Source organism: Acomys russatus, chromosome 15 (assembly GCF_903995435.1).
Source record: "Acomys russatus chromosome 15, mAcoRus1.1, whole genome shotgun sequence".
NCBI classification, from domain to species: Eukaryota; Metazoa; Chordata; class Mammalia; order Rodentia; family Muridae; genus Acomys; species Acomys russatus.
Genome location: NC_067151.1, coordinates 32782242 through 32798624, shown reverse-complemented (window position 1 = coordinate 32798624; position 16383 = coordinate 32782242). Strand labels below are relative to the sequence as shown.

Here is a 16383-nt window from a genome sequence, read left to right as displayed (position 1 = left end):
CATAGCTGACCTCTTCCACGTGTGTTTTTACTTTTTTATGGCCTTTGAGTAGGTTTCTATTTAGCAAGAAGAATTAGCTCCCTTGTCTATCAAAAAGAAAAAAAATAACATGAAGAAAAGGATTGAGTGAGAGAAGGCTCATATACTGTTTCCCAGTGCAAATCTTATAGCACCTAGCTGTGCTTCCAGGAAAGCAGTTGACTCTGCACTGATGGACTACTGTTGGAAGGCCTGTGAAATGAGCTTAGGACTATTGGCCAAATAAATGTACTGTAAATTGCATCAAGGAAGCATTGGCCCAAAGCTGTGACACATCCTGCGAGCAGCATTGCCAGACTCTGGCACTAAGCACAGAGGCACCACATAGGGCTGACTTCGGGAGGACATGCACTGCGTGCCGCATCTTCCTAGTCAGTGCTGTAAGTGGAACACAATATTTTCCTCCAATTTGAACTTCAAGAGACACAGACAAGATTGTGTGTATGCAGGCATCGTATCCCTTAGATTACAGTTGTATTGCATAGAGCTCTTCTTATGTAGACTACTATATGCATGCATGTTTGTGTCTAGCTTGTTTCCAGTTTTTTTCTCCATTTTTAAAATTACGTTTCTTTTATTAACATATACATTTATATTATTACACATAAATAAAATAAACTACATACAGCAAGAAGAACCACAAGACAGTTGGGAATAATATACATATTACATTCATAGTGATTGGGCTATTTGTATTTCGCAAACTTGAAAGAAACATCTTTCCTGTCTTGCTGGATCTAAATTCTGAATGAAAATCAATATCTATCATATCATTAAAACATCTATCTAGACCTAAAAACATCTTAACTCCTAAACAACTAAGCTTAGTTTTAAAACTAATCTGGTCTTCAACTCCATCAGAGAAGGAATAAACTTAATTACCTGCGTGAACCAGAAGTGCAGGTTATCAGCTTCCAAAATGAAAAAATGACTGAGATAGTTTGCTGCCTGAAGAGTCACCCAACACTGTCTATAATGTTGGAGCATCATCTTCAGCTTTCTAGCCCAGTATATCTGACATATTTGGAAGACAGAAACTATTGAGGACTTGCTTACCCTGTCTTGGCAGAGTTTGGCTGTCAACTCTGCCTGCATCTAAGCTTGCCCATTTTCAGGCAGAATTTCTTCACACAGAAGTGAATATATTTTCTTTATACCTATCTCATCTACCTTTTAAAACTAATTGGTTATTTAGTTAATTCACATGATACTATGATTATATAAATCAAGTTCTCAAACAGCATGGGCCAGGAAGATGAATTTGAAGGGGGATATGGATATTTTCTAGAACATTCATAATTCTGGAATCACAAGGAATGGGTTATAAACTAGGCCTGTAATCCCTGCTGCTCCGGAGAATCACAAATTCAAGGCCAGCATTGGCAAATCAGAGAGACCTGGTTTCAAAAACTATAGAGGCTGTGGGTAAAACCAGAGACAGAGCATTGTAAAGAAAATAGAAGGATGGGTTGTAGGGCCACTGCGAGTCAGTAACTTGCTTTGCCTACTTCCTCATCTGTAAAGTAAGGGATAAATCTCCAACTTTTCTCAAAGAAATCCAAGCAAAGAAAATAAAGAAGTATTTTAAAGTGTTCTATAGCTGTAAAGAAATAGCAATCACAGCATATAGTACAGAAAACGTTGTATCTACCACCCACTAAATTAAAACACATTCACAGAAACCTAAACTGCTCTTTTGCTTGCACATAGGCACTGAAGAAGACGTAGTGAAGTCCAAGAAGGCGTTTAGGAGCCAAGCAATCGTGAACCAGAACTCAGAGACTGAGCTTATGTTGGAAGGAGATGATGATGCGGTCAGCCTGCTCCAGGAGAAAGAAATTGACAACCTTGCAGGTACTTGTTAATTTGTTTCTGCTTGTGAGGAGCCCACAGAGCCACAGAACTCAAACTATCACTGGTGAAGAAACGCATGCCGGTGGTGTCATGGTGCTCATTCATAGCGGGGGGGGGGGGGGGGATGATTGAATGTGCCTCAGTCTCTGTACTGAAGCCAGGACGGCAGGCAAATGTGCTTTACTGACAGTAAATGTGCAGCAGCACACCTATGCAAGCAGGAGCAGTTCTGAAACCACATTCTTATGTAAAACTGTCACTGCCGTTGGGAGGTGGGATAGCATGATGGTGCCTTGACTTCCGTGTTCTAACCTGCCAACAGCTTGGAAATGAGCACTTCAACAAGGTGAGCCTTGGGTTTCCTAGCCCCTCCAGCCTGAGTTATCTGCAGTGTCTAGCCCTTGGCTTGCTCTACCCTCTCACTTCTACCGCTATTGCTAACAGTTAACCTCCTTTGTCCCACCTTCAACTTCTCTTTGTCCTGGTGCTGGTCTGAGCCATTGATCTACCATGGCCTGATTGGGTGTGGACATCTAAGAGAGTCAACTAATAACCTTTGAGGTCTGATAAAAGCAGGTCAGAAAGCAATGAATAGAAACTGGACACAGGCTTGGAGCATGCACTGAGCCCAATAACCGGATTGTGAGATTATAGCCTACCTACAGCCAGGTTAAAGCTCATGTATTAGCTGCACATGGTGCTATATTAGCTGCACATGGTGCTCAGCACTTGGCAAGAGGACGTCGTTGTAAGCCAGCGTGGGCTACTACATACTGAAATTTGCTTTCAAACAAATGACAGGAGCCCCGTGCTTCGTGCTCTCAGACCCCCCAATTGAGCTTTGTTTGTTCAGTTTGTCTTCAGCCCATACAGCATGGAAGCAGAAGGCAGCAGGGCGCTTCTGTTTATTTTTCTGTGGGTAATGCCACACTTCTGTTTGCAGGACTTGTTACTGAAGTCATTTGGTATAGCTATGTAAAGGCCTGCAGTGCTGAACTCCTACAGTGGAGACGTTAGTATTCATTGCACAGAGGAGATGGGCTCTCGTCCTCCCACTTCTGGATGAAGGATATACTAAGCAAGATTATTCTAGTGCCAGGTCCTGGAAATACCTCCTATTCCTAAAATCTATTTCCTGTCCCTTGAATCTAATACCAAATAATTGTCTCCAATTCCTAAGTAAACTTTCCGATGTTCCATTTGGAAATGAAGTCAGGCCAAGGCTGTCGCTTCATTTGACAGCAAGTGTGACTCCTTTCCGGGACTCATACTTTTGAGGTCATAGGAAACTCAGAGATGTCATGTCTGACCTTGCCTTTCTCATTCATCCATACTAACTTACATGTTTCACCTTTGCACTCTAGTTTTCATTACCTGGCACTTTGTTGCACCAAAGACAGCTGATTCAAGTTTGCTTAGTATCTTAAAGCTTATGTTAAATCTGCTCAGTATTAATATTAATCCACCAATCATACAATGTGGTGAATAATAGTAACTTCTGTGTTTCTGTTTGTTAATGTTAGCTAGCTTTTAACTTTCTGTTCATAAGCAAAACAAGGAAGACATTAAGATCAGACACCTTGGACCAAATAATGGTACCCTTGAAATAAATATTAATGTATATTATAAAAATAATGGTATTTTATAAAAAAATCGCGTAAAAATCAGATTATATAATTACTTGCCATATGTCCCTCAGACCTTCTCTAGCTCCATCCTTTCAAGAGACTGTGTCCTCATCTGCCCTTGTCCATATCCACTGTGTCCTCATCTGCCCTTGTCCATATCCACTGTGTCCTCATCTGCATTTGTCCACATCCACTGTGTCCTCATCTGCCCTTGTCCATATCCACTGTGTCCTCGTCTGCATTTGTCCACATCCACTGTGTCCTCGTCTGCATTTGTCCACATCCACTGTGTCCTCGTCTGCATTTGTCCACATCCACTGTGTCTTCATCTGCCCTTGTCCATATCCACTGTCCTCATCTGCCCTTGTCCATATCCACTGTGTCCTCATCTGCATTTGTCCGTATCCACTGTGTCCTCATCTGCCCTTGTCCACATCCACTGTGTCTTCATCTGCCCTTGTCCATATCCATTGTGTCCTCATCTGCATTTGTCCATATCCACTGTGTCCTCATCTGCCCTTGTCCACATCCACTGTGTCTTCATCTGCCCTTGTCCATATCCACTGTGTCCTCATCTGCATTTGTCCACATCTACTGTGTCCTCGTCTGCATTTGTCCATATCCACTGTGTGCTCATCTGCATTTGCCCACATCCACTGAGTTCTAACTAGTCCTTTCCATGTAGGATCTTTAGATCTATCTGCAAAGTTTAGAGTGTATCCTAAAACACCGAGGATCCCTTGTGTAGGGATTTTAAAAACAGTAGCCCATAGTGTCACTTGGAACCTCGCATAAAGGAGAAAGGGAGTGAAATGTGAGTATTCCATAAAGAGGCAAAGTAATAAAGTACACAATTTACAGGTGTGTGTGTGTGTGTGTGTGTGTGTGTGAATTTTGTAAATACTAAGTCCATTATTGATCTGCATTTTTATGACTGATCTTGCCACACAAAATTTATTTGCAGAAGTCAACTGCAGACCAGGATTCCTAAGTTTAATGAAATCAACTATTAATGACCATATAAATGGGTAACATTTTTGTTCTAAGAAATAATTTTCATTATCATGGTTATCTGTCACAGACAGTACAATTTTAAAATAATGTATTTCTTACTCATAACTTATCCTAAATTTCTTGATAATGCTTGCTGCCTAAAAAGAACTTCATTGTATGAGATAGCTCCAAAGTAAAATGCAGAAGATCTTAAAATCTGTATATAGTAATGATATTGTCTCATGTTCATTTGATATCTTAGAAAGCATTCTATAAAGTCACCATCACCTGTTAACGGCTCATACATCAAAATTTTAGTTTTTCATTTTTTAATTTTACTCAGAGGTATGTCCACATTTTATTCATATAAGAAATATAGGATTGGGGCTGAAGAAATGGCTCAGCAGTTACATGTGCTTGCTGCTTTTCCAGAGGACCCAGGTTCAATTCTCAGCACTCAAACGACAACTCACAACCATCTGTAACTTCAGTTCCAAGAGATCCAAAACCCTCACACAGACATATATGTAGGCAAAATACCAATGCACATGAAATAAAAATAAATAAATGTAAAAAGTTAAAAGAAGTATAGCACCAAAAAGACACCAGTAACTAATAGTAGTTTATATGTTGCCTAACTTCATTCTATATTAAGTGTTCTTTAATCTTTTTTTTTTTTTAAGAATGCTTTTAAAAGGCACAGCTTTACTTGAATGTTGGCTGTTTGTCATGTTTTCTTTACTGTTTGGTACTTTCTACTTTTAATAGAAATAAAATGTTCATAAAGTTCCATAGTTTAAATGTCACATGATTTTCTTTTTCAGTTTTAGTTCCCTTTCTTCCAAAGCTGTTCATCTCAAGAGGCAAGTTAAATATATGGCTACTAATCATTCAGCTTACTATGTTTGTAGCAAGAAGCTAATAGGATTTTAATATACAAGTCTGCCAATCAACTAAGTAATTATTATATTATTAACACCTAACCTAATTTACTTTACTTGTTTTAGTTCATAGTAATCTACCAAAATGAATTAGCCCTAAGATTCCACACATGCCTAAATATTTCATCTTACTAATTATATTTTTACCTGAAATACTGAAATAAATTAGTACAAGATAACAGAATTTAATCTAAAATGCTAATTATTTTACTTGAGACTTAGCAAGTTGTTGCTTCAAATTTTTCAGTTAATAAAATTGAAGATTAACTCAAGGACAGGAGGGTGATTGCATTCAACTGAAAAAATGCTACCCACTGGTACAATGTCTTTCATTTCTTTTAAAAGACTACATGGAGCTGGAGAGATATTTAAAAGCACTTTCTGCTTTTAGAAAGGACCTGGGTTTGATTCTCAGCACCCATATCAGGTGGCTCTCAATCATTTGTATCTCAACTTTCATGGACTCAGGGACCTGCATAATGTGGGGTTCATAAACTTATGTGTAGGCATACATTGTCTTAGTTAACGTCCTATTGCTGTGGTGAGACACCATAACCACAGCAACTCTCATAAGGGAAAGCATTTAATTTGGGCTGGCTTACAGTTCAGAGGGTTAGTCCATCATTGTGGTAGGAAACCTGCTGGCATCAATGCAGACACGGTGCAGAAGATGGAGCCGAGACTTCTACATCCGGATCATCAGGCAGCACGGAGAAAGAGCGCGCTGGGCCTGACATGAGCATCTACAACCTCAAAGCGCATCCTTGAGGACACACTTCTTCCAACAAAGCCACACCTCCTAATAATGCCACTCCTTATGATCCTATGGGGGCCATTTTCATTTAAACCACCACATACATATAAATGTAAAATAAAATTATAAGCTATTTTAAATGAGGTAGAGGAGGAAGCTTGAGAAATGCTCAGTAGTTAAAAGCACTGGGTTATTTTGCACAGGACCTGAGTTCAGTTGTTGCCACCCACTTGGGAGCTCACTACTATCAGTAACTCCAGTTCCAGTGGATCTGACACCTTCCTCTGGCACCCAGAGGCACTGTCTTCATGTGCACATACTATATGCAGAAACTTACATATACACGTAAGGTAAAAATTAATTTTTAAAAAGATTCACATATGCTGAGTGACAGTAGAAATATTTTGCATAGCCAAATTCCTTCATTATTATTCCCAGAATTTAATACTACAAATTTAGAGAATCCTACTGTTAATAACAGTAATGATGTTTTATTATCAGTTCTATATGTTGTAATAGTTTGACTTAATTGCTGTTTACATAATAAACTTTTATTATCACCCATTTAATGTCTAATATCTAAGAAGAGTTTTCCATAAGATTTTTTTACCAGAAATACTTTTTTTCTCTCCATTCTACAACCTCTGTGGCAAACCAAGATTCTCACTTCAAGGTAACTGAACAAAAACTCACAGTAGCAAATGTAAGGCAGTTTATTTTCTCAACTTAAAAGTTGGACATCAGTCTATCTGGGCAGACGTGCTAACTGAATGCAGAGAAGTTTATTAAAGGGGCCTAGTACCCACTCCTTCTTCCCTCACTTAATAATTAGGAGGGGCAACCTTACCCGTCACGTAGGTTGTATCCTTCCCTTTATCACGTAAACCTTTTCTGTTACTTAACAAAAATCATGTATGGATTCATTTCTATGTGTTACATTCTGTTTCTTTTAAAGCTATCAGATATAGGACCTTGCAAGGAAGCTGTTCGTAATTTTCTAACTTAGACTTTTGAGTTTGGTTTAGAGGATAATTTGGCAGTGTTGGGAGGTTGGATATCTAGACTAGCAGGCACTCACAAGGTCAAGTGTTCTCTGCATACTGACAGCTGGATTTTTGTAAGCTGGCTTGATGCCCCTTTGAAAATAAACCATCAGAGTCCATTTCTTACACTCCTATCTCCTCATAGATAGAACCCATCACAATTTTAGGTCCAGTTAAAGGGCTATTTACTGGCTGATCTTGTACGTCCTTTTAAATATTTGGACATTTCTTGAGAATTGTTCTTTATGTATATCATATACCAGTAATAAATTTATGCATGTGCAATATAACACTATGGTTTTTAGTATGTTTATATTACACAGCCATATCCACAAGCAAAACATCCCATTGCCCCTAAATGCTAAGCTTGTGCTCCTTGGCCATCCTCCCTGTTTGTCTCTTCCCCCCTGCATTCCTAGGCGAACACTGGTTTCCTTTCTTCCTCCATGTTTTGTCTGTCTGTGCATTCTGTGTGGGGACTCGGGCAGTCTTTTGTATGTGTCTTCTTTCACTCATCTCAGGGTTGTTGGGGATGGCCCACGAAGGACCATATCTGTCCTTCCTGTAAGGATGTTCTCTTGTACATTGGCTGCATTATTTTTTCTGTTTGCTGATTGGTCGGCCTTTGTATCCCTTCACATTTGGGCTGTTTGTAATGGCGATGCTCTGAATATTCATGCAAAAGAGCTTATGTATATGACCTCTTGCTTCTGGAGATTTCTGGCTAAGATAGTAACTGTGCTTAACTTAGACTGTCAGATGCCCGCCAAAGAGGCCATGCCATTGTGCATTGCCTTTGCAGTTTTAGTTGCACTTGTTATCTGAAGGCCACATGGAACCCCAGAATGGAGATGTTGTCTTTCCTCTTACACTACAGTCCTTAAAGGCTATGAATGTCTTTATTAGAACCATATGTATAAGGCCCTTACTGAACATTTGGTAGGATTTTGGTAAATAGGAGAGCCAAGACTTCTGACAATCCACTTATGCCTCCAAAAATTAAACCTTGCTTAAGCTATTGAAATAAAATATTGGGGCTTGACATGTTCGTGAAAACAAAGTACTCCATTTATCTTTTGGCTCTTCCATACAGGGAAACTTTTTTCTTTGTTCCCCCTTTTTAATTCAAAATACATTCTTTTCTCATACATTATATCCTAATTGCAGTTTCCTCTTCCTTTACTCCTCCCAGTTCCTAGCACTTCCCATCTGGATCCATTCCCTTTCTTTTGTTCATTAGGAAAGAATATGTTTCTAAGAGATAGTATAACAAAATAAAATATAAGATAAAACAAAATCATCACATCAAAGTTGGACAAGGCAAACTAACAAGAAAAGAAACCCAAGAAAAGGCACAAGAATTAGAGAGCCACTCATTCACATACTGAAGAGTCCCATAAAATCACTGAACTGAAAACCACAGCAGGCCTCTTTCTCCTGCTGTCCTTTATCCCCTCTGACTTTTACACTCTTTCCACCTTGTCTTCTGTGGTGTTCCCTGAGCCTTGAGGGGAAGGGCTTAATGAAGACATTCCATTTAGAGCTGGGTGTTTTCAGGTGTGTCTCCTCTTCTGTCTCCTCTCTGTTCTTTTCTCCTCCTCCTCTTCTTCCTCCTCCTTTTCCTCTTCTTCCTCCTCCTTTTCCTCTTCTTGTTCTTCCTCTCTGTCTCTCTCTGTGTGTCTCTGTGTCTCTGTCTCTCTCTCCCTCTCTCTCTCTCTCTCTCTCTCTCTCATACACACACATACACACACACACACACACACACACACACACACACACACACACACACATCTGGTTGTGGGTTTTTATATTTGTTCCCATCTGCTACAAGAGGTATCTTCTCTGATGATGGCTAAGTATGGCACTGATCTATGAATATAGCAGAATATCATTACGAGTTATTGCTACCTTTGTGTGTGTGTGTGTGTGTGTGTGTGTGTGTGTGTGTTTACCCTCGGTCTCTGGGTTATCTAGTCTCTAAATCTTGGTCACTTAAGCAGTGTCAGGTATCGGATCTATCTCATGGAGTGGGCCTTCAGTCAAATCATACATTGGTTGGTTACTCCCACAGGCTTTGTGCCACCATTGCTGTAGCATATTTTTCAAGCCAGACAGATTGTAGATGAAATGTTGGCTGGGTTGGTGGTTAAGTTTCTCTTTTGTAGCCTGTAAAGTACCTTCCTGTACCAAAGACACAAAGGTAAAATAGTAAGCACCAGCTTGACCTCTCTATGTTCAATTATTTGTGTGGGTGTTATCTTCAGCAATGGGGCCTTGGTGTCAATTTGTGAAAAGTAACCTGTTATCTCAGCAACAGCCTGGGTTGTTTGAGAATTTCCAAGAGACCCCTTTGGCCAACAACTGAATTGAGTATAACCAGTCCCTATACTGGAAGCTTTGTTTAGTGATAAGAGATGGCCAGTTGAAGTTGAAACTTTGTCTCCATCATTATTTGAAGACTACACTGAGGTTTCCTTCACATATTTTAGGAAGTTTACACACCAGCCTTCAAATGTCCCTCAATTCTGGCTGACTTTCCCTGCATTCCCTCCATCAACCACATTTTCCTCATCACCCCCACATTATCTTCCTCATCCCACCCCTCCACTACCCCCATTAGGCCCATAAAATCTATTCTATTCTCCTGTCCCAGGGAAATCCATATGCCTTCACCTTGTCCCTTCCTCTATACCTAACCTCTCTGGATCTATAGATTGTAGCTTCATTATAATTTATTTAATGGCTTATACCCATCTATAAGCAAATACATACTACATTTCTCTCTCTGGGTCTGGGTTACTTTACAATGATTGTTTTTCTAGTTCTTTCCATTTGCTTGAAATTTTCATGTCATTTCTTTTTCAGTAATTTATGACCATTTTATTCTCTAAATTTTAAAAAGTTTATTCTTATCTCATACTTTACACCTTAAGCAGAGTTTACCCTCCTTCCAGTCCTTCCAGTTTCCAACCACTTCTTCTCTATTTCCTTTCAAAAGAGAGCAGGCCTCCTAGGGACATCAACCAATCACAGCATAGCAAGTTACAGTAAGACCAGGCACAACCCTTCATGTCAAGGCTGGACAATACAACCCAGGAGGGGGAAAAGGATCCCCAAAACAGGCAAAAGAGTCCGAGACACCCCCACACACATACACACATCATTAGGAGCACCACGAAGACAGCAAGCTACACAAAATGCAACATATATGCAGAGGAGCTAGTGCAGTATAATGCAGGCTCTGAGGTTGCTGCTTCTGTCTGTGTGCGCCCTGATTAGTTGGTTCTGTGGCCCATGTTCCTGTGGTATCCCATGGTATCCCTGAGCACTCGCCCTCTTCTGCAGGGTTCTTGAAGCTCTTTCTGAATGTCTGGCTATGGGTCTCTGCATCTGCTCCTGTCCTTTGCTAGATGAAGCTTCTCTGATAACAGTTGGGATAGGCAACCAATCTGTTTTTCTAGTTGGCATGGCTTGCAAGATGCCATTTTTAACAGCTTAGTAAGATTTCATTGTGTAAATAAATGTACTGCATTTCTTGAGCCATTCTTCTGTTAGGGAACATCTAGGATTTTTTTTCCCAGCTCCTGGCTATTTTGAATAGAGTAGCAATGAACATGGTTGAGCCAATCAATAATCCTTGTTGTAGGATGAAGGATCCTTTGTGTATATGCCCAAGAGTGGAATAGATGGACCTTGAGGTAAATCTATTCCCATCTTTTTGTTTATTTGAGTCTTCTCTCTTTGCCTTTTAGTGAATTTGGATACGGGTTTATCAATTTTGTTGATTGTTTTCAAAGAACCAAATCTTTGATTCTTAGGTTCTTTGTATTGTTCTTTTTATTTCTATTTTTGTTGATTTTTGGCCCTGAGTTTACTTCTTGCCATCTATTCCTTTTCATGTGATTTCTTCTTTTTGTTCTAGAGCTTTTAGGTGTGCGTTGTTAGTTGTTAGTATGCGATCTTTCCACTGTTTTTATGTAGGGCTTAGTGCTATGAACTTGGCTTTTACAACCACTTTCATTGTGTCCCTTAAGTTTGGGTATGTTGTGTATTCATTTTCATTCAATTCTAGAAATTCTTTAATTTCTTTTTTGATCCATTTTTCTTTCAGTAGAGGATTGTTCAGTTTCCAGTTTATAAGCTTTCTGTTGTTTCTTTTGTTGTTATCTAAATTTAATCCACGTGGTCTGATAGGATGCAGGAAGTTATCTCAGTTTTCTTGTATCTGATGAGATTTACTTTGTATCTAATATGTGGTCAGTCTCCAAGAAAGTTCCATTAGATTCATTTAAAAAAGGTATATTCTTTTGTGTTTGGGTGAATGGTCTGTAAATACATTAGGTTTATAAAGTCTGTTAGCTCCAGAATTTTCCTGTTTAGGTTTTGTCTGGATGACCTGTCTATTGGTGAGAGTGGAGTATTGAAGTGTCCCACTATGTGTGTGTGATGGTCAATATGTGATTTAAGCTGTGGCAGTGTTTCTTTCACAAATATGGTTGCCCTTGTGTTTGGGGCATAGATGTTAATAATTGAAACGTATCTTGGTGGAGTTTTCCTTTGATGAGTATGTAGTGTCCTTCCCTATCCCTACTGATTAGTTTTGATTTGAAGTATATTTCTTTTTCAATATTAAAATGTCTACACCAGCTTGCATCTTAGGTCCATTTGCTTGGAATACCTTTCCCTAGCCCTTTACCCTAAGGTTACCTTAAAGTTAACATGTGTTCCTTGGATGCAGCAGAAGGATCCTGTTTTCACATCCATTCTGTTAGTCTGTGTCTTTTTATTGGGGAATTTAGGCCATTGATATTGAGAGATATGGATGACCAATGATTGTTGATTCATACTGTTGTTGTTTTGTTGTTGGTGATGGTGGTGGTGGAGGAGAGTGTGGTGGCCGTGTGTTCTCTGGTAGGAAATTTTCTATGGATTTGATAGTGTGCACAGGGGCTTCCAGATAAAATGTGCTTCTGGGTATTGTGAGCTGACACTTAGGAATGGGGTAAGCTAAGGGGTCTAAGGGGGTTCACAGGAGAGAAGGGAGTGTCTACCACAATCTACCATAGTCTTTGTGGAATGGGAGTTGATAGTGAAGAGAGATCACCTTAGAAGGTCTGCTGTTAGCACTGGGGGTGAGTCTAGGTGCTGGATCTGAAGGAAGAAAGAAGTGGGGAAGATCTACAGTTAGCTTACCTGGTTCTCTGGTAGGAGTGGCCTGTGGGTTAGCAGGGATTGCCTGCTGGACATAGGATCTGGGCTATAGCAATGAGTTGGAGGAGGGAAGGCCTGTGGGAGTGGACAGTGAGGAAAGGGTGGATGCAGCAGGCGTTCTGCTGCAGTTAGCTTGCCTGTGTCCCTGCTCAGCTGCAGTGCTCACAGGGAATGCCTGCTGGTGTTGGCAGCTGGGCATAGAAATGAGTTGGGGTAAAGGAGCTTCAAGAGAAGATCTTTGTGGTCAGCTGGGGACAGGGGCAGAGAGAAAAGGGAGTCCACAAAGGGTGTTCTTCTACAGAGCTGGGGATGAGACTGGAAGATGGCATTTGGAGGAGCAGAAGAGGTGAAGAGCTTCAGTCAGCCTACCTGCTTCCCTGCAGGAGCCCATGATAGGGGAACTTACGCCAATCTCATCTTCTCCTCATTCTGACTGGTGCTGATTATGTCCTTATTAACTGAACAGCTCTGAAGGCTCTCTTGTAATTATAAGGCCAAAATAGCAGTGCTGCTCTCAATAAAGAGGGGTCTCTTTGTCTCATTGAATGCTTGTTCCATAGCCAACAGATTAGAATGGTACTTTGAATACCTTTTTAAAAGAGCAGTAAACATTATTAAATAGCAGTGCTGGGATAGGGATGTTACATTGTAAACTAGGCTTTTTAACATAACTTTTGTTTTTCAAAATGAGAGATTTGTAATCTCTTATATAAGTACGTTTACACACACCACTCTCTTTTACAATAGCTGAAATTCAGAGGGAAATACAAAAATAAGAGTACACGTAATAGGATATGTGCTGGATCCCAGGACCTGTCTTCTGGTCCCTGGAGACAGGATCTGACTACCACTGAACTAGAGAGATGGATGGGGGAGAAATATGCGACACATGGGAAAAGTGGGGACTAAGACTCTAGGAAAATAAAATAAAGGAAACAGCATAATACTACAACCTAAGAGTTAAGAGAACTTGGTTGTTTAAACAAGGAAGTGTCAGAAGCAAAGATTTATTTAACTTTTGCATGCAACAGGGAAACTAAGACCCTGTTTTTCCACACTTTAGTGCAGTTCCGCTGTCCTGGTCCACCCCTCCCATGCACTTCTAGCATGATGAACAAACAGGACGCACTTGACTGTCTTACCAGCGCACATATTTAACATTCTTCCACATGTATTTTTATATAATTTTAGTTATAGATTTTAACTAGAATTAATTTACAATATTTGTATTCAAAGAAAGATGTCTTTTAAACATTCTGGATTCTCTAAGATATATTTTATTCAGGATTCTTCCCACCCCATTTTGAAACGCATGTGTATTTCAAGGGAAATTTAATCCATATGTTCCTGACTCACTCACACTTAACTCATCAAAACGTTGTTTAGTAAAAGCTATTTGATGTTGGGAAAGCCTTACGAGACTTCCTAAGTCTTTTTTTTTTTTTCTTTTTTTCTTTCTTTCTTTCTTTCTTTCTTTCTTTCTTTCTTTCTTTCTTTCTTTCTTTCTTTCTCTTTGAATTAGAAGTTGCTTTGCCAGTCATAAATAGCATACCCCAAGGGTTCACATCGGTCTCAAACAGAACTCACCAGTCACTTAAAGATGACATCCACAACCCCATTTCTTACAAAAGCTAAAATATTTAACTTCCTAACTTAGTTTCCTATATTCGTTACAGAGTGGTAAAACACAAAGAACACTGAGTATTCAGTGTCCATCTTCAATACCCTGTGTTCTTTGATTCTTGTCATTATTCTCACAAAGTCAACAAGCTGGTGTAGACCTACAGGCATTTTATTGTAGCTATAGTCCTATGATTCCAAAAATATATGCCCTCTTCAACCCTGAATTCTGTAGTCTATAAAACATATTTAAAGTACTCTTAATAAAAGTCCTGCTAACTTGACTGTAAATTTTAAACTATAATAACAGAACACAATTCAGCTGTGTCCGTTAGACATTAGCCACGCTTCAAATCATATATAACATTTCCACATTTCTTTTATTTTAAGAATAAGCCACACTTTGTTAAGGTCAAGTGTCTTATATACCCCAATAGTAAGATCTTTTCTAATACATTGGTTTTTGTTGAAACATAATTTTGTTTTCACATCTTTCTCTGTACACAGAATTTCTAAGAATTTATTACCATTCCACAAATCTGACAAATAGGGCAGCAATCACCTAACTTATTGGTAGACTGCAGCTCTCTTGTATATACAGCACCAAGCTTGCTTTCCCACGTTACTGGTTTTAAAGAGCAGGAATGAAGAAGATATTAATCGCCTAAAAGAAGTACATGAGCTTTGTTGTTGATGCACTTGGAGGAAAACGAGAGACAAAAGAACTGCTTCTCATCAATTAATTTTTTTTTAAGTGCTTCTCAGATGCTGTTCACATTAGCATCTTGGAGCAGAGGAGGAGGATTGGTCGGCACTGCCACACCCAGAAGTACGGCAAACCTTTCTTTGAGAGACAATAACAATGTTGCAGAGCTTAAGTGAAACCTCACTTTCCCTTGATTATTTACAACAGTGCAGTGCAGAGGATGCACAAGTCTTTCTGCATGTTGATGGTGCTTTGAACCATTTTACTCCTATAACTTGATGCTGCATACAGAGGCCAGGGCCTGCTGAAAGTCCATAGCCATAATCACTTAGCCCTGAGTACAAGAATTTGTATGGCAAGCACATTAAAAACACTTACTCCAGCAGAATGTGCTCTGTTGGTTCAGACAGACAAGACTGGAGACATGGGGACTAGGGACATGCTTAGAGAGTAAGAGTCTTGCTGCTCCTCATGAGAACCTGTGTTTGATTCCCAGCAGCCACATTAGGAGGCTCACAATGGTCTGTTAACTTTTGCCCCAGAGGACCCAACGCTCTCTTCTGGCCTCCCTAAGCACCCACAAGAATATTGCATACACTCAAAAAAAAAACCCACATGTATGCATAATTTTTAAATGAATAAAGATTTAATTGAATTGATTTAATAAATAAAGGAAAAGAAAACAAATCTAGACATTTTCAATCTGTAAAAAAGAGGAAAGTATGAATGAATTTGCCTTCTAAATATTGCTAATTTTTTTTTTCAGACAAAATATTCAAACTTACCAAACAGTATTTTCTGGTAAAAGAGTCATGTAAACCACTGGTAGATGCAGATGAGAGACAGAATTGCCATTTACTAAGAGGAGCCGGTATTGTAGACTGTGGCTTAGAATGCATACTCAATTTTAGAAGCTATATTGCAGCAGTGGAAACAGCTCAGCCTAGAGACTTCAAGGCAAATCTTGCATCTACTTGTCTTTGTTTTTAGACCTTTATTCATTTCCGCACATCACTGCTTTTTTTTTTAACCTTTCAATTGGTTAACAAATCAATTAGGTGGAATATCGCCATCTTCATTGTAAAGTAGATTTAAAATACAAATAAGAATGAGGCCAGCAAGGTGGCTCAGTGGACTAAGACACTTGCCATCAATCCTGACAGCCTGAGTTCAGTCTCTAAAGCTGACATCATAAGAGACAAGAATGAATTCTGACAAGCTGCCCTCTGACATGTATACCATGTATACCATGGGATGTATGCACACGTGCGCGCACACACACACACACATACACACACACATTGTGTAATTACGTTAAAAAGAGAGAAAAGAATAGTTTACAATAGGCGATGCAAGAGCTACACTATACTAAAGGCGAGCGCTGGAAGGACGTGTGGGGCAGTAGCCACCATTTCCCATCCCGTCTCAGACTTCATGCCAGTTGGATGTGGTTATCCAACCAAATCAAATATAAATATTGAACATTTCTTTTATGTAAGCCATGATGACACGTGGAATGGAAAGAAACATGGTAGTAGCCCTGCTCTCAAGGACCTGTCTGTTGGGCCAGGTCTGAGGGACAGATCTGTTGGAT

The 16383-nt window shown here is 39.5% G+C and overlaps 1 protein-coding gene across 7 annotated transcripts in view; it reads left to right on the top strand.

Annotated features, from left to right (window-relative positions):
• The window catches only part of Nbea (neurobeachin), a 657568-nt gene that overhangs the window by 474519 nt on the left and 166666 nt on the right, over nt 1-16383 (top strand). For 5 of the 7 annotated variants that reach the window (XM_051157177.1, XM_051157174.1, XM_051157172.1 and 2 more), the window contains 2 exons: nt 1750-1893; nt 5339-5377. In XM_051157177.1, coding sequence (XP_051013134.1) covers nt 1750-1893; nt 5339-5377 — 183 coding nt within the window. The remainder of the gene's footprint in view (nt 1-1749; nt 1894-5338; nt 5378-16383) is intronic. The other 2 variants (XM_051157179.1, XM_051157175.1) reach the window with 1 other exon arrangement.